Source organism: Choloepus didactylus, chromosome 27 (genome assembly GCF_015220235.1).
Source record: "Choloepus didactylus isolate mChoDid1 chromosome 27, mChoDid1.pri, whole genome shotgun sequence".
NCBI lineage: Eukaryota > Metazoa > Chordata > Mammalia > Pilosa > Megalonychidae > Choloepus > Choloepus didactylus.
This window is the reverse complement of record NC_051333.1, coordinates 19,282-35,942: the sequence shown is the minus strand read 5'-3', so window position 1 is coordinate 35,942 and position 16,661 is coordinate 19,282. Positions and strand designations below refer to the sequence as shown.

General features: G+C 61.1%; 3 protein-coding genes across 4 annotated transcripts; 1 reads left to right on the top strand and 2 right to left on the bottom strand.

Annotated features, from left to right (window-relative positions):
• The first annotated feature begins 3,735 nt into the window (after positions 1–3,735).
• TRIM28 (tripartite motif containing 28) lies at positions 3,736–9,146 on the top strand. The gene is made up of 17 exons (XM_037818907.1): positions 3,736–4,178; positions 4,273–4,385; positions 4,568–4,700; positions 5,954–6,089; positions 6,171–6,287; positions 6,361–6,475; positions 6,564–6,710; positions 6,794–6,908; positions 6,986–7,092; positions 7,179–7,215; positions 7,347–7,392; positions 7,464–7,716; positions 7,792–8,111; positions 8,201–8,324; positions 8,408–8,494; positions 8,587–8,724; positions 8,817–9,146. Exons 1-17 carry the CDS (start codon positions 3,833–3,835, stop codon positions 8,991–8,993), a joined length of 2,511 nt encoding a protein of 836 aa, XP_037674835.1. The 5' UTR covers positions 3,736–3,832; the 3' UTR covers positions 8,994–9,146.
• Positions 9,147–9,778: 632 nt separating this feature from the next.
• CHMP2A (charged multivesicular body protein 2A) lies at positions 9,779–12,696 on the bottom strand. 2 transcript variants are annotated; one of them, XM_037818984.1, is made up of 6 exons: positions 12,543–12,696; positions 11,630–11,822; positions 10,427–10,606; positions 10,219–10,349; positions 10,076–10,137; positions 9,779–9,993 (listed from the first exon to the last, which is right to left on the bottom strand). In XM_037818984.1, the coding sequence occupies exons 2-6, from the start codon at positions 11,795–11,797 to the stop codon at positions 9,866–9,868; spliced, it is 669 nt and encodes a 222-aa protein (XP_037674912.1). In that variant the 5' UTR covers positions 11,798–11,822; positions 12,543–12,696; the 3' UTR covers positions 9,779–9,865. The 2 variants fall into 2 exon arrangements, with proteins under 2 accessions (XP_037674912.1, XP_037674913.1); XM_037818985.1 differs by having other exon boundaries at positions 11,630–11,840; positions 12,543–12,693.
• A 590-nt stretch (positions 12,697–13,286) lies between these two features.
• UBE2M (ubiquitin conjugating enzyme E2 M) lies at positions 13,287–16,449 on the bottom strand. Its single transcript, XM_037818989.1, is given in 7 exon segments — positions 13,287–13,797; positions 13,886–13,949; positions 14,264–14,346; positions 14,348–14,371; positions 14,476–14,520; positions 14,630–14,724; positions 15,744–16,449. Coding segments are annotated over 7 exon segments (564 nt in total). The 5' UTR covers positions 15,856–16,449; the 3' UTR covers positions 13,287–13,656.
• Positions 16,450–16,661: the final 212 nt, after the last annotated feature.

Sequence of the window (16,661 nt, the reverse complement as noted above, 5' to 3'; positions counted from 1 at the left end):
ACCACGGACGCGGCAGTGGCCACCGCCAGGGCGCAGAGCTCATGTCCTGCAGATTCCCTCCCACAGAAAGGGGCAGGACCAGAAGGAACCAGCCGGGTGGTGAGGTGGGTGAGAACATTCTGGGCAGAGAGAACTGTGAGTGCAAAGGCTCTGAGGTGGGGACAGCAAGTTGGGCCTGGTGGCTGGAGCAAGGTGAGGTTGGAGATTGCAGGGCCACACCTCAGGATCCTCGATGGAAACTCATTGCATGTGTGTGTAGTAAAACACACATCACATAAAAGGCAACATTTTAACCATTTCAGTCTATTTGATTCAGTGGTGTCAAGTAAATCCGAGATTTTGTGTAACCATGACAACTATCAGTATCCAGAACGAAATTGTCCTGTCTCTGGGCAGCTCAGGGTAGTGCCAACTCCCCATCAGGGTATTAACCCAGGGAGATGCCCACACGATGCCTGTGAGGCCCACAGGGCAGGAAGCAGCTCCTCTGTGTCCATCACTGGGCAGTGATCCACCTGGCAGGGCCTTCCATGGGATCCTCTGCAGCAAGTGGAGCCCACCCATTTGAGAGGCTCACATCTGCCAGCCCAGCTAGAAGGGGTAGGTGGGAGAACATGTGGAAGTCCAGACAGATCAGTGGGGCCTGGAGGGCACTGGGGAGGGCATGGATGAAGAAGAAGAGAAGGTAACACAATACAAATATAAAGGGTAACTTCAAGGATAGGCAAATCCATAGAAAGGGAGTAGATTAGTGGTTGCTAGCGGTTGGGGAGAAATGGGGTTTGTTTTCAGGGTTAGAAAATGTACTGGAATTAGAGAGTAGTGATGGTTGCACAACTCTGAATATACAAAAAGCCATTGAATTATATACTTTAAATGGCAAAGTTATGGTATATGAATAAATATACCATAAAACTTTTATCAAAACAGGGGGTCCTTGAACAGCCCTGGACACTAATCCTGGACAGAGACCTGAACTGGAGTGGGGAGTCAGGGAGCTCCCCCTAGGGAGTGGCTTTGGGAGTGTTTTAGTTTGCTAATGCTGCCTTTTTGCAAAACACCAGAAATGGACTGGCTTTTATAAAGAGGGTTTATTTGATTACACAGTTACAGTTCTAAGGCCATAAAGTGTCCAAGATAATGCATCCACAATCGGGTACCTTAACTGGAGGAAGGATGGCCAATGGTATCCAGAAAACCTCTCTTAGCTGGGAAGGCACATGGCTGGTGCCTGCTCCAAGTTCTGGTTTCAAGGTGGCTTTCTCCCAGGACGTTCCTCTGTAGGCTTCAGTTCCTCAAAAATGTCACTCTTAGTTGCTCTTGGGGCGTTTGTCCTCTCTTAGCTTCTCTGGAGCAAAAGTCTGCTTTCAAGGGCTGTCTTCAAACTGTCTCTCATCTGCAGCTCCTCTCTTCGCTTCTGTGCATTCTTCAAAGTGTCCCTCTTGGCTGCAGCAAGCTCACTCCCTCTATCTGAGCTTATGTAGTGCTCCAGTAAACTAATAAAGGCACATACTGAATGGGCGGGGCCGCACCTCCATGGAAATGATCCAATGAAAGATCTTGCCCACAGTTGAGTGATCACATCTCCATGGAAACATCCAATCAAAAGTCTGCAACCCAATCAACACCAATACCTTTCCAGCCCACACAAAACTGCACCAAAGATAATGGAGTTTTGGGGGACACAATACATCCAAACCAGCAGAGGGAGAATTGCACGCAAGGGGGCGGTTGGGAAAAGGAAGAGGGCCAGAGCTGTGGGCAGGCGGCCAGGTGGGGCCTGAGCCCACTGAGTGCTGGGCAGGCTGTGCCCGACCTCAGCAACCCCCGCCCCTTTGAGTCTGCAAAGCAGGAATATGTCTAGTTCTCGGTGGTCTAGTGCAAGGTAGAGGCTGAGAAGGGTAGGCCAGGGGCATGGAGGATGTGAGAGCACAAGGCCATACAGACCCATCAGCCGGGGCCCACTGGGAGCAGAGCCAGGCAAGGAGACCCCAGGGCGGCCTGTTGTGTCCCTGCCATGCGGTCCGCTCCTCTGGTTAGGCCTGCGCCCCAGGGCCCCTCAGAGTCATGGGAGGAAGGTCCTAGCCGTGGGCCCTAAGGTGGCAGGGGACCCTACCTGCCGGCCCACCCAGGTACTCTGGCCGCCCAGCCTGCCTCAGGGCCTTTGCACTTGGGGTTCCTTCTGCCTTACACTGTCCTTCCTGCAGGTTTCGGGAGCAGTGCCCTTCCCTTAGGGAGCCGTTTCTTATGCTCTTTACCATCACCTATTTATTTTGACCAGTTCTGGTACCCCTCCTCTCCTCCACCAGCCGTCTGCCCCAGGGGCTCAGAATAGGGTCATTCCCACGCTCCTGTGATTTGGGGGCCCAGCACCGGCCACAACTCGCGCCGTGCGCTGCTATGCTAGCCGACAATTTTCGTCCCCAGTTATTAGAGAAGAGTGGACCCGTGGTCAGGAACTTAACCCGCGGGTGGTTGGGGCGCGGAAGCCGCGACAAGGCGGGGCTCGGATTTTAGAGGCCGCGCGCTGGGGCTGGAACAAAGGCAGGGGCGGGAACCAACTCCCGCGACCCGCGGGGAACAAAGGCCACGCCCAGCGCCGCGGCCCGACGCGGCTGTGCTCGCCCGCGGGGCTGGGGGAGGAGCAGCCCCCTCGCCGCAGCCCCAGGGGACCGTCCCCGCCCGCCTCTGGGGTCCCGCATCTTCCCGGAAGTTTCCTTCCCGTCCACCCTCGCGTCGGGACCACCGAGGCAGGGCTGGTCCCCGCGCGCGCTGCGGCCCCTGCAGAAGGCGCTAAGGCTCCCTCCTCGTGGCAGTCCCGGGACACGTCGAGCTTCCTCCCCGCTGAGGGTCTCCAGACAGGATGCGCCTCCCCCACGCAGCCCCTGCCTCACTGTCAGACAGGATTTCCCCTCAGGTCGGCCTTGCTCCCTCCTTAGGATTCCCCCACTGTCGAGGGTCGAGACGACCACCAGGCCGATGATGGAGGAGGGGACGCTTGGGGGGGTCGGTGGGATTTCACAGTTTGGCTGCTCTGTTACACCTTGGGCTTTGGGCCGTTTCCTGTGTTTTTCATACTTAACAGTAAAAAGGTTAAAACTCCGAGGTCTCTGCCTTCTCCTAACCTCAGTCGCTGCCCTTCTCCAGGGATGGGGTCCCTCCGCCCTGGCCCCGCCCAGGCCCCGCCTCCTTGCTTCGACCCCGCCCCCTCGCCGAAGCTGTTGGTGACACAGGGGTTGGAGAGTTCTTGCGCATGCGCAGTAGACAGGCCGGCCTCGGAGCGGCCTGAAGGTGGGGCTGGGGCCTGCGGGAGCGCACGCTCTAGACTGCGCTGCGGACGTGCCGTGCCGTGCCCCGCCCCGCCCACACCGCGCGAGCCGCGCTGCGGGGGTGGAGGGAGGAGGCATCGTTCGCGCGTGCGTACTGGCAGCGCCACCGTCGGCAGCCGGCTCAAGCTCCGCCCCCGGGCCGCGCGGCGCCCAGTGCGCGTGCGCAGCGGCGTCGGCGCCAGTTATTTCTGTCCCGCCCCCCGACCGCGGCTCTTTCTGCGAGCGGGCGCGCGGGCGAGCGGTTGTGCGCGTGGCTTGGAGCGGGAGCGCGGCGGCGGCGGCGGCGGCGGCAGCGTCTCGGCGGCGTCTCCGCGGGCAGGAGCAGGCGGCGGCCGGCCAGGCCTCGGCGGCGCCCCGTGCGCGGCTGGCGGCGGCCCGGGCGGCGCTTGGCCTCGCGGCGGCGGCGGCCCAGGCGGCGCGGCCGTTGGCGGCGATCGCGTCTGCGCCTGCGCGGCGGGCCCCGCACCCCTCCTCCCCCCTGGGCGCCCCCCGGCGGCGTGTGAATGGCGGCTTCGGCGGCGGCGGCCTCCGCGGCCACGGCGGCCTCGGCCAGCCCAGGCCCGGGCGAGGGCTCGGCGGGCGGCGAGAAGCGCGCCTCCGCCTCCGCCTCCTCGGCGGCGGCGGCTGCCTCTGCAGCGGCCTCGGCCTCGGCGTCGTCGCCCGCAGCGGGCGGCGGGGAGGCGCTGGAGCTTCTGGAGCACTGCGGCGTGTGCCGGGAGCGCCTGCGGCCCGAGCGGGAGCCGCGCCTGCTGCCCTGCTTGCACTCGGCCTGCAACGCCTGTCTCGGGCCCGCTGCGCCCACCTCCGCCAACAGCTCGGGGGACGGTGGTGCGGCAGGCGACGGCGCGGGTGAGTGCGGGGGTTGGGCGGGGGCCGGGGGCCGGCCTCGGCGCGCGGTCGTCTGGTGGCGCTCACCTTTTCCTGCTTCTCCTGGCCTTCGTAGTGGTGGACTGCCCCGTGTGCAAGCAGCAGTGTTTCTCCAAAGACATTGTGGAGAACTACTTTATGCGTGACAGTGGCAACAAGGCCGCCACCGACGCCCAGGACGCAAACCAGGTGCGCAATGCCCCAACTGCCCCTGGAGCTCTCTGGCCTTGCGGAGGTGCCGGGAGGATCCCGGCGCCAGTACCGGCAGTTAAATTAGGGCCCGACGTTCCTCCCGGGTGGGGTTCTTGGGTCTGGTAAAGGGAGGCACCTTAGGTGGCTCTGCCTCCTCTGACGCCGCCCTTGTCCGACAGTGCTGCACTAGCTGTGAGGATAACGCGCCGGCCACCAGCTATTGCGTGGAGTGCTCTGAGCCCCTGTGCGAGACATGCGTGGAGGCGCACCAGCGGGTGAAGTACACCAAGGACCACACCGTGCGCTCCACCGGTAAGCTGGCTGTGGGGTTGCTCCAGGAGGAATTGCCAGGAGCCTCCTTAAAAGCAGGAGGGCTGGGGTTCTGAGGGTTCAGGCTGGAGGGGAAAGGCCTTGTGGGGCGTCAGGTGCCCAGGGAGCAGGGGGTGTGTGGTATTGGGGAGGCTTGTCAGAGGACCTGGTTCTGGGGACGGTCTAGGCAGGGAAAGGTGGGTACAGATAGGGAAAGCCAGTGTCCTTGGTGAACGATGTTAGAGGCTGCCTGGGTTTGGGGTTCTCTGGTATCCTGGCTTGAGGCAGTGTTGGGGAAATTGAGGTCTTGGGGCATGGCCTGGCAGTGACAGGCCGAAAATGTCCCAGCTGTGGGATGATTAACACCCAGAGCTACGGGTAGTGTTTCCAGTTTCTGCTCACATGCCGGCTCTGGCGTGGAAAGGGGCTTGGGGAGCCCTGAGTGTCCTGGGATCTGGCCCAGAACGCCTTTCAGGAGCTAAGGTGTAGTTCTTCTCAGCCTGGAGAACTGGGATGTGGGCCTGAGTAGCCAAGAGCAGGGAACAGGAGTCCACAGTGGCTTTTGGGTTTAGGGCAGAGTTGGATGCCTTGGAGGGCAGTGTTGGGGGTACTGAAGCCTGGCTGCTTTGTGTTCCAGTACCATGTGCCTTGGGCTGGGTGGGCTGTCACAGGGCCCGATGGGGAGGAGGGAGGGAGGGCCGATGTGCCAGGGCAGCTTTCTGGTAGGGTGGGTGTCTCATTTTGGTCCCAGGGTGTTACCCATCCAAGATGAGTAGTGCTGGGTAAGGCCTCTTTGGGCCCTCAGGTAGTAAGTGGTGTGTGGCCTGGCTTTGCTGGGATGTAAAAGGGAGGCCAGCAGACATGGCTCTTGAGGGAACCACAGCCGAACACAGGCAGGGTGTTCCTAGGCCCTTGTTTTTTCCGTCTCTGCTCGGCTCCTTCTTGTATAGGCGTTGGTGCTGCAGTGGCTGGAATACTCTTTGCTGTGCAGACCTGCTATGGATAGAAAAGAAAGAACCAAGGGTCAGGTGTTGTCAGCAGGCGGGTGGGTAGGAGCTCTCTTGACATACACACCTGGGGCAGAAGGAAGCGGTGTGGAGTGTCTTTCTCTTCTGTTCTCAGAAACGAGGAGGACAAGGACATCTGGCAGGCTGGGGTGCAGGGTGGCACTCCTTGTGCTGCCTGCGCCTTCTGAGGGGTGCCTGAGGTGTGGGTGGCCAAGGGTGAGGGTCCGTCTCAGAGTGTCTGCCCCACAGGGCCAGCCAAGTCACGGGACGGTGAGCGCACTGTCTACTGCAACGTGCACAAGCACGAGCCCCTTGTGCTGTTCTGTGAGAGCTGCGACACCCTCACCTGCCGGGACTGCCAGCTCAATGCCCACAAGGACCACCAGTGAGTCTCGCGGCTGGCTTGGGGAGGGTGGTGTGGAGCGCTGTCCCCTGTGCTCAGCACTACAGCCCCTTTGACCCACAGGTACCAGTTCCTGGAGGATGCAGTGAGGAACCAGCGCAAGCTCCTGGCTTCACTGGTGAAGCGCCTGGGGGACAAGCACGCGACGCTGCAGAAGAGCACCAAGGAGGTTCGCAGCTCGTAAGTGGGGATGCCAGGGCCGTGGGGGGACTTGGCTGTGTGCACCTGGCCTGACCCATCCCCCCTCTTGCAGGATCCGCCAGGTGTCTGACGTGCAGAAGCGTGTGCAGGTGGATGTCAAGATGGCCATCCTGCAGATCATGAAGGAGCTGAATAAACGGGGCCGCGTGCTGGTCAACGACGCCCAGGTCTGGTCTCTCCTTTTGGGCTGGAAGGGTCCTGGGGTCTCTCCTCCTGCTGACGCTGTCCCCCTTGCCCAATCCCCCATCCCCACAGAAGGTGACCGAGGGTCAGCAGGAGCGGTTGGAACGGCAGCACTGGACCATGACCAAGATCCAGAAGCACCAGGAGCACATTCTGCGCTTCGCCTCATGGGCCCTGGAGAGTGACAACAACACTGCCCTGTTACTCTCCAAGAAGCTGGTGCGGGGTGGGCAGGCCAGGGGTCCTGGTGGGCTTTGGGTGGGGGGCTGCCACCCTCCCACTAACACTCTCCTTGCCCCCAGATCTACTTCCAGCTGCATCGTGCGCTCAAGATGATTGTGGACCCTGTGGAGCCGCACGGCGAGATGAAGTTCCAGTGGGACCTCAATGCCTGGACCAAGAGTGCTGAGGCCTTCGGTGGGTCCTGGCACCCCTTCCTGGCCCCCTGCCCTGGGGCACTGCCCCTTCTAATGCTTCTTGCTCCCTCCCTTCAGGCAAGATTGTGGCAGAGCGTCCTGGCACCAACTCGACTGGCCCTTCACCCATGGCTCCCCCACGGGCACCTGGGCCCCTGAGCAAGCAGGGTGCTAGTAGCAGCCAGGTGAGCAGGGTGTGGGCAGGGGAGGGGAGAGGGCACCAGGCCCTGCAGGCCCCAGCCTGAGTTTGCCAACTCCGCTCTGCCCACAGTCCATGGAGGTGCAGGAAGGCTACGGTTTCGGGTCAGGTGAGTGAGTCTGCCCAGCTGGGTGGCTGCTGCATTCTCTTCTGGCACCAGTGACAGCTGGGTGGGGGCATGGGGACTGGCGCCCTGTGCCCACCCCGACCTGGTGCCTTCTTCCCTCCGTCTCCACGCAGATGACCCCTACTCCAGTGCAGAGCCCCACGTGTCGGGTGTGAAGCGGTGAGTGGAGAGGTCCCTGGGGTGGTGGGCTGGGCCTAGGCTTGGACCTCACGCCAAGCCCTGTCCTGCAGGTCCCGCTCAGGTGAGGGCGAAGTGAGCGGCCTCATGCGTAAGGTGCCACGGGTGAGCCTCGAGCGCCTGGACCTGGACCTGACAGCTGACAGCCAGCCACCCGTCTTCAAGGTGTTCCCAGGTAGCACCACCGAGGACTACAATCTGATTGTCATCGAGCGTGGTGGCGCTGCGGCTGCTGCTGGCCCACCTGGGACTGCACCCCCTGGCGCCCCTGGGGCTCCGCCCCTCCCTGGTATGGCCATTGTCAAGGTGAGCTTTGGGGGCCACTGGGGGACACCTGCCACCCACTTTGGACTCTGCTGACTGCCCCTTGCCACTTTGCAGGAAGAAGAGACTGAGGCTGCCATTGGAGCCCCCCCTGCTGCCACCGAGGGCCCTGAAACCAAGCCTGTGCTGATGCCCCTGACAGAGGGTCCTGGCGCTGAGGGCCCCCGCCTGGCTTCACCCAGTGGCAGCACCAGCTCGGGTCTGGAAGTGGTGGCTCCTGAGGGCGCCTCGGCCCCAGCTGGTGGCCCGGGCACCCTGGATGATAGCGCCACCATCTGTCGTGTCTGCCAGAAACCAGGCGACCTGGTCATGTGCAACCAGTGCGAGTTCTGCTTCCACCTGGACTGCCACCTGCCAGCCCTGCAGGACGTGCCAGGGTGCAGGCCTGGGTGGGGCTGGACTGGGTGTGGTTGGGTGGGATGGGGTGGGGGTCCTAGCCCCTCACTGTCTTCTCCACCCACCCCAGGGAGGAGTGGAGCTGCTCGCTCTGCCACGTGCTCCCGGACCTAAAGGAGGAGGATGGCAGCCTCAGCCTGGATGGGGCTGATAGTGCTGGTGTGGTGGCCAAGCTCTCGCCAACCAACCAGCGGGTGAGGACCAGGGCAGGTTCCTAGCTTGGGGGGGTCGGGGTGGGGCTGGTGGCTCTGACATCTGGTCCCTGTGCTGTCTGTAGAAGTGTGAGCGTGTCCTGCTGGCCTTGTTCTGCCACGAGCCTTGCCGTCCCCTGCACCAGCTGGCCACTGACTCCACTTTCACCCTGGTGAGTCCTGGGACTGGGAGGGGAGCGGGGGGTGGGGGGAGGGGGACCTGCCTGCCCCGCGTCCACTCAGTTGTGTGCTGCCCACCCCCCAGGACCAGCCCGGTGGTACCCTGGACTTGACGCTGATCCGTGCTCGCCTCCAGGAGAAGTTGTCCCCCCCTTACAGCTCCCCCCAGGAGTTTGCGCAGGACGTGGGCCGCATGTTCAAACAGTTCAATAAGCTGACAGAGGTGAGCTTGGCAGAGGGGTGGGGTGGGACCCAGGGGTGGGCTGAGGGTGGGCAGAGCCTGGGGCAGCTGACCACACCCCTACCTGGCCCCAGGACAAGGCGGACGTGCAGTCCATCATCGGTCTGCAGCGCTTCTTCGAGACACGCATGAACGAGGCCTTTGGTGACACCAAGTTCTCAGCAGTGCTGGTGGAGCCTCCACCTCTGAGCCTGCCGGGAGCTGGCTTGGGGGCCCCAGAGCTGCCTGGTGGTCCCAGTGATGGCCTCTGAGGCTGGGGCCCCCATGGCCAGCTTGGCCTGGCTCTTCTCTGTCCTGTCTCCCCCTTCCGGTGGCCTGGCTTCCACTCCCTGGTGGCCCTGTACCCCAGCCCCTCACGATATGGTTTTTACTTCTGTGGATTTAATAAAAACTTCACCAGTTTCTCGGTCCTTGAGTGGTGGGGGACTTAAGTGGGGTGACGGCCTGGCCCCACTGCCTGCATCCACTTCCCTTTAAGCCCAATGGTGCTCTTCAGGTGTACAAGGGTCTTCCTGTCTACATGCAGACCCCTCGCCTGGTCCTTAGCTTTTTCTGCAGAGGTTTCCAAACCTCGGGAGGGTGATGGGGTGGAGCAGGTGCTTGGCAGGTGGGCCAGACCCAGGGCTCCTTGTGCCTGCGGGTTGGGGGCAGCAGATGTGCACTGCATGGCCGTGAGCTGGGAGGTGGTGTGAGATGTGCAAGTGTGGGGCAGGCCAAACGGGGGGCTGCCGCTGGTTTGATCTTCATCCCTTACCTCCAAATCATTGTCTTCTCTACGTGTGACTGCTGACAAGCTGAGTCCTTCGTGGGGCGCCTGAGTCAGGCAGCCTCCACCCTTGTGTCCCCATCAGTTCCCTACTGGGCTGGGCCAGGGCTGTTGGGGCCTGGGCCATGTCCTTGACCATTGTGAGCAGACTCACGGCCTCCCCACTCCTGCCCCAAAGCAGGAAATAAGCCTGTGGAGACCAGCCCACCCTGCTCAGAAGTACCCCAGCTGGGCCACATGCCCTTGGGCCAGTTGCCACACAGGTCTAGGTTTAGTGTTCAACATCTTTATTCCAGAATGGGTACAGGGAATGCCCGGAGACCCCCTGGCCCTGTGGTGGGGGGTGGGGCCGGGCAGTCAGTCCCTCCGCAGGTTCTTGAGCCGCTCTTCCAGGTCAGCATCAGCATCTGCCAGGGCCGAGGCTGCAGCCTCTGCTTTCTTCCCACTGGCAGCCACGCTGAGTGAGCCCCCAGTGGAAGGGAGGTCTGCAGGGATCAGGGGCAGAGACCATTAGAGTGAAGGGCTGGGGCTGGGCACCGGGTGGGACAAGGGGTTCAGAGTACTCACTTGACAGCTCATCCGTCAGGCTGAGTCCCAGCTCGTCCAGTACCTGGGACACCACAGCATCACTAGGGAAGAGAAGACGACTTGTTTCCACATGTGATGGGCAGATGTCCTTGCTCACTTTCCCACTCCCTGTGTCCACGCACCTCTCTTCTTCATCTTCCTCATCACCCATGGCATCGTCGATGGCGTCATTCATCATCTCCTCCTTCATGTCCATGATTTCTGCCTGCCGCTCGAACTCCATCATGATCTTCTGGATCTGTGGCAGCTTCAGCTGGAGGGCGGGAGAGGGAGGCTGAGTTCTGTCCCTGCAGTCAGTTTGGGTGGGGAGGGGGGAGGGGAAAGGCAGACCTGTCTGTTCATGGTGCCCATCGCCTTGGTGACACCTTTCATGGCTTGCGCCATCGAGTTGTTGGACTTGAGTGTCTGGATCTTGAGGGACACAGCCTGGATGTTGGCCCGCATGAGCACGAATTTGCGCACATAGCGCCGTGTGCGCACCAAATCCTTAGCCATGATGCGCACAGCATCCTGTGGGTTGGATAAGTGGTAGGGAAAAGGCTGGGTGTTTTACTTGCTTCTCCACACTTCTCATCAGTTGGTGTTTGTGATGCCCCCACCCCACCACCACGCCTGTTGTCCTCAAAGGATCCTGTGTGGAAAAACCCAGTGGTCACTGCTCACCCTGGCCCCTCACCCTGAGCTCGCCCTCTCCTGCCTTTTGGGCCACCATTCCTCAGGTTTCTTTTTAGATTTCTCCTGGTTCCTCCAATCTCTAAACGTTGGAAGGCCTCAGATCACTTTTTGGTTCTTTTCCCTCCCTTGACTTAAAACACACACACTCCTAAGTTTCTCTCCTGGCTCTAGACAAAAAATCTGCCTCTCTCTCTACCTCAGGCTCAAGAATCTCAAACACATCTGAAGCTTAACTTTTGAATTCCTCCTCAAACCTGCTTTTCCTTGTCTTCCTCTGCCCAGCTGGCTCCTTAGGCTAAAATCCTGTCATCCATCATGGCTCTGCCCCCCCTTCACATCCCCCATCCTATACTCTGCTTTCAAAGAGGATTCTGCTCCCCTCTCCATGCCCCCACCCTGGTTCAGGAGGTCTCCATCTCTTCTCTCACTGGTCTCCTGATCAAAGCATATTCCAGGCCACATCCCTCTTGTGCCTTAAATCCTCCAACTCAGCTCCCACTGTGGTCCGTGATTCCAAGAAGTCTGGCCCACATCAACTCTCTCCCATCACCCCCCTAATCTTGCTGAGGCTTCCTGTCTCACACTCTTTGTCCTGCCTGCTTGAGATGCTCTCTTTGGATCTTTGCAGACTTGCTCTTTTCATCATACAAGCCTCAGCTCTGACATTACTTCTTTGGAGGTGGCCTTTTCAGACCTGCAAACTAAGGAAACCTTGCTTGTCCCTCACTCCACTGGTCTCCTTGGACTGTCTGTCGGCATGTCTGTTCTGTTCACTGCCATCTCCACCCACTGTGACAAGAGTTCCCCATCATGCGATGTGTCCTCTCCCTGTCCCAGTCCCCACTTGCCAGTCCTCACCATCTGGCCCTGCTTAGCCATCTTCTTGATGTCCGCGATAATTTTCTTCTCCTGGGTCTCCAGCTTCTGTCGCTCACGGTCCAGTTCCCGCATGGCACGGTTCAGGGCCCGCTGGTTCTGCCGCAGCAGCTCCTCTGGTGTCTTCCGGCGCCCGAACAACAGGTCCATGGTGGCAGGAGCCCCCCTGGTGGGTCTGAGGCAGGTGAAGGGCCTAGTGGTAGGGCATGGGGCCCGAGGTAGGGTGGGAGGCAGGGTGGGGTCAGGGAAGGCTTGAGAAATGGGAAAGGACTAGAGGGCAGAGGAGGTGTGAATGGGTGGCCAGGAGGGGGTGGCAAAGACTATGGGGGCAAGCCAAGGAACTTTAGGACAGACACTGGCCTAAAAGTCGTTCCTTCTCCGTCACTGTGCCCTTAGGGGGGTTAGCACACAGAAGGCACAGGGCTTTGGCTTCTTTCTTAGGACCTGGGAGTGAGTTCCCCTGGTGTCTCTGATGGACTAAGGCTGCAGGTGAGCTTCAGTGGGGGTGAGTGCAATGGGGACATCGGGGACCAGAGCTCCGGAGGACAGGACAATTGGGTGGAGGTGTGTGGGGAGCTGAAGTTGAGGATAGGGTGTGGGTGGCATGAGGACTGGGAACCGTAAAGCTGAGGGAACCGAGGGAACCTGGGGCCGAAGACATGGTCGTGGCGTTAGAGAACCGTGGACACCAAAGACAGGCAGGGTTCGGGGGTGCTGCCTGCACACCGAGGACAGGATCTCGGGCCTCCAAAAACAAAGCGGCGTATGGGGACCCCGAGAGCTAAGGACGGGGTTCTTGGGGAATGGCGAGGCACTGGACTCCTGGCAAAGAGAGGACCCGTAACGCCGCCGCCCTGCGCCCACCCGGGACCCAGGCCCAGCAGGAGCCACTCACCGGAGTTGGGACGAGGGGCCTAGCTTCCGCTTCCGGGTCACGGTACCCTTCGCTCAGATTCCCGGCGCGCCCACCGACGGTTCCCCAGCTCTATCGCTTCTACTGCCGCCGCCGCTTCCGGATTAAACGACCTGACATCACGCGCCCCGCCCGCGCCCGGAATGCTGGGAGGCGGCAGGAATGCGCGTGCGTACACGCCTCCGAGTCGGCCGGCGGCGAGGCGCATGTGTATCAGCGCCGCGTCCTCTTGCGGCCGGCCCTAGGCTATTGAAGGTTCGAACCCCACTGCTGGACCAGCCCCAGTGCGCCTCGCCAGTCCTGGGGGCTCGGTCGCAGCATGCCACCCCGTCTCAAGCTGAATGCCCTCCCATTACCCACCTAAGGGCTCCGTTGCTTCCTTCGCGGAAGCTCTACGCAGACCCTGGACCTGCGACGGTGCCTGCAGGGCCAGAACCAGGGCCGCCCAATGTCTCGCGTCTTAGGCACTGGCAGGCTCCCCACAGAAGGCAGAGCTGGGATGATGCAGACTTTCCCCCAAGCTCCCGTGCCTGCTCCCAATGGATCCAGTTCCCTGCTTATCTCAGCCAGCCTCAGACTCGGGGCCTGGTCTCCCCACAGTAACCAGGATTGCCCCAGGGAAAGGGCAGCCTGTTTGGGGCACTCCAATGCTACCCATGACCACCCTCCTCCCACTACCCACTTGGGCCGCACAGTGTTCCCCACAGAAGGAAGAGGCAGAGGCCATGCAGTAACATTCCTCTTTAATAGCCTGGTACGACCTCCAGTGGCGGAGGGGTGGGGTGCCAAGCCCCGGCTACCCAGGCCCCTCACCCACCCTCCCAGGAGCCCAGAGTGGGTGGCTGGATAGCACCCAGCTTGGGGGCTAGACAAGCCAATTCATTTCCCATCGCTGAGCGGGTCGGGGGAGGCAGCGCCGACCTTAATCACATGGTGGTTAAAAAAAAATAACGGAGGATGGGGTGGCAGGGAGGGGAGGCGAGGCCAGGGCAGGGGGACTACTGGCTGCCCTCCACCCCCAACCCATGGCCCCCAATAAATATTTGCAGGGGACGCCAAGGCTGGTGGCCTTGGCGGAGCAGGACTAGCGCTGACCCTATTTCAGGCAGCGCTCGAAGTAGGTGGAGCCAATGTAGCCGCCCCGCATGGAGCGCTGAACGTTCTGCTCAAAAAGCCGCCGGTTGTTCTGCAGGACCTCGGCAGCCTCCTTATTCAGGGGGTCCTCAGGGTTGGGCTCCTGTAGCCAGCACAGGTGGAGGTCAGGAGGCCCTGGAGACAGAGGTGCCGACCCCTCACAGCTCCTGGCCACACCTGTATCTACTTACCAAGAAGAGATACTGCAGGCCATAAATTATGGAGTTTATCGTAAGGACTGGCTTCCAGTCCTCTCTGTGGACAGAGAACACTGTGGTCAGGGGCTGGCAGGCAGGCAGCTGCCACTGTCCCTCCTGAGGCCTGAAGGGTCAAGGCCCAGGACCCAGGAGAGTGGGGATGTGAGAGGCTGGGAGATGCATACAGAAGACACGTCCAGAAGAAAGTCAAGCTCACATCATGAGGAAGAAGACTGGAGATGGAGGGAACAGAGGAACACAGTAATACTAAGTGGGAGAGAAGGGATGGAGATGGAGTGAGAGCCCATGAGGCCACAAGAAGGGCAGACAGGGCTGGGGTACAAGCAGGCAGTGGACGGCTGTCATTGTCACCTGAGGATGTTGAGGCAGACATTGCCCTCGAGATCGATGTTGGGGTGATAGACCATTGTCTCACACTTCACCTTGGGGGGGGGGATCATGTGGGTAACCCTGGCCCACCTGGGTCAGAAAAAGATAGAGGAGGTGGGCAGGTGCCCTGCAGGAGGCTGGGGCCTCAGCTGTCCCCTTCTCAGTCCAGGGAACTGCCCTTGTCTGCCTGAGACTCACCTTAAAAACTGAATTACAAACTTCCCGCTTTTGTAGAAGCCCTGGAAGGAGAGAGAAAATGATGTCAGGACTCCGTCCTGCTAGGACAGAAAAGATCTCCCTCCCCATGGTGGGGTATCCCAGGTCTGCCTTCCCTGGGCAGTCTCTCACCTCATCGGGACAGATGACCAGCTTGAAGTTGAGGAGGTCGTCTGGGTCTGAGAAGCTGATATCACACGTTTTGGGCAGGTTCAGCTCGTTTATGTCTGGGTTTGGGCAGCAGAGAAGGGGGACAGAAGGAGAAGGCAAGCCGTCAGGACGAGCAACCAGCAGAGCCCTCATAGCCTCATTCGCCAGGAATCCCTGGGATCCCGTTTTGGGCTCTGTCCCGCACCACAACCCTCTCCCTGCTGGATCCACAGCATACCCCAAATGTGATCCTCAAATGTGGCTGTGTTTTCTGGCTTTCAAACCAAGCCAACTCTACTGTATACACAGACCACATCTTCAGCTCACAGGACTTGGGTCTTCGCAATCCAGCTCCCAATACACCCATCTCTGATCAATCCAAATCCCGGGTTCTTCATCCACGACCTCCACTCTCCAATGAACACTGCCCATACCACGATGTGTCCACCCAAACTTAAGGTACTACCCCTACCTGAACCCCACCCTGATACCCTAAATTACTCCCTCATTCCAATCACTGTAATCTCACCTCTCTCATCTCCCCTTACCAGTCACCCTACACCCATCTTTCTGTTTTACTCCAAGACCTGTGAGCCCCAGCGCCAACCCCCCCCAACGTCTGAGATTCCTGGCGATCCCACTATGATGCCCTAAATCGTCTCCCACTCCTATGCCCTTTCCTAAGCCCCCAGCATCCTTTCCTCCTCCACCTGTCACCCCCAAACCAGGCTACCGTCTGTCCTCCAGACTCACTCCTATGCCCTTTCCTAAGCCCCCAGCATCCTTTCCTCCTCCACCTGTCACCCCCAAACCAGGCTACCGTCTGTCCTCCAGACTTGCAGGCCCGACCTGCACCCCCCAGCCTCAGATTTCCGGGTTTCTGATACCAGACACCTTGCCTTCCCAATATCCTAAACTCCCCATCTCTGATCCCTGATAACAGCATTACCTCACTCCCTACCCCTAACTCTTCCCATCATCCCAAGCCCCCGTGCCCTGACCTCCGACCCCCCCCCCCAGCCCCCCGGCGATCGCATTATCCCACCCTGACCCCCTATCTCCAGGCTCTGACCTCCGAACCCTTCACCCCCCCTACCCTTCTGAATTCGCAGCTGCGCCGCAGAATGCCTTCTTGCTGCTTGCCCTTGGTGCCGCCGGCCGAACTCCTCCTCCTTCTTCTGCTGCTTCAGCGAGAACAGCTTGATCATCCTGCCGCCGCCGCCTCTGCCGCCGCCGCGGGGCCCGGGACCCCGGTCAACACCCGGCCCCCCCGCCGCCCACCCGCGCTGCCGCCGCTCCTCGGACCCGGCGCCGCGGCCTCCTCCGCCGCTGCCGCCGCCCGCCCGGCCCGCCTCGCTGCTCCGCGCCCACCGCGCGGCCCGCCTCGGCTCCCGTAGTTCGGCCTCCGGCCTGGCCCTGCTCCTCGGACGCGCTCGGCGGCGCTCGTCAGTGCTCGGGCCGATTCGGCTGTCCTCGGGCCGCGCGCGGCCCCGCCTTCCGCCCGGCCGCTCCCTTCCTACCCCTAGCCCGCTCAAGTCTTTTTAGGCCTAGCTGCAGCTGCGGAGGCTGAGCTCCCTCGTCGCTAGCTCACTCGTTCCCTCCGCAAGGGGCTGCGGCTCAAGATAGAAGGAGGAAGCGGCAGGGCACGATGGCGGCGGACGTGACCTTAAAGGCGCCTCTCCTCCCCGCGGCAGCAGCGGGTTTCGGCGCGGAGGTCGGCAACGGCCTCGGGCGCCCCGCCGCTTCGGCTATTTCCGCCGCCTGCCCGCTAAGGTGCTTCACCACCAGCGTGTGCTCTGCGCCTGCGCAGCTGCCGTCCGCCGCGCCGCCTCGGCGCGCTCGCGTTGCTGAGCAATGGGATTTGGGGTTCGGCCTCCTTCGGATGGGCTCGGGTATTTCCGTTCATTGCGGGCCGGTGACGAGTCGCGGACACTTCCGGGGACTGTCGCTAGGCCACGCAGGAGGCGGCGCCACCCATCTTTGAGTGGGGCAGATTTGCCTCGCTCGCTGTCTG

Coding starts and splice junctions, on each gene's coding strand:
- TRIM28 (XM_037818907.1), top strand. CDS start 3,833: ATGGCGGCTTCGGCGGCGGCGGCCTCCGCGGCCACGGCGGCCTCGGCC. Junction 7,093..7,178: donor AGGGTGCTAGTAGCAGCCAG/GTGAGCAGGGTG, acceptor CTCTGCCCACAG/TCCATGGAGGTGCAGGAAGG. Junction 7,393..7,463: donor CACGTGTCGGGTGTGAAGCG/GTGAGTGGAGAG, acceptor CCTGTCCTGCAG/GTCCCGCTCAGGTGAGGGCG.
- CHMP2A (XM_037818984.1), bottom strand. CDS start 11,797: ATGGACCTGTTGTTCGGGCGCCGGAAGACACCAGAGGAGCTGCTGCGG. Junction 10,607..11,629: donor TGGCTAAGCAGGGCCAGATG/GTGAGGACTGGC, acceptor TCCAACCCACAG/GATGCTGTGCGCATCATGGC. Junction 9,994..10,075: donor CCTGACGGATGAGCTGTCAA/GTGAGTACTCTG, acceptor TGATCCCTGCAG/ACCTCCCTTCCACTGGGGGC.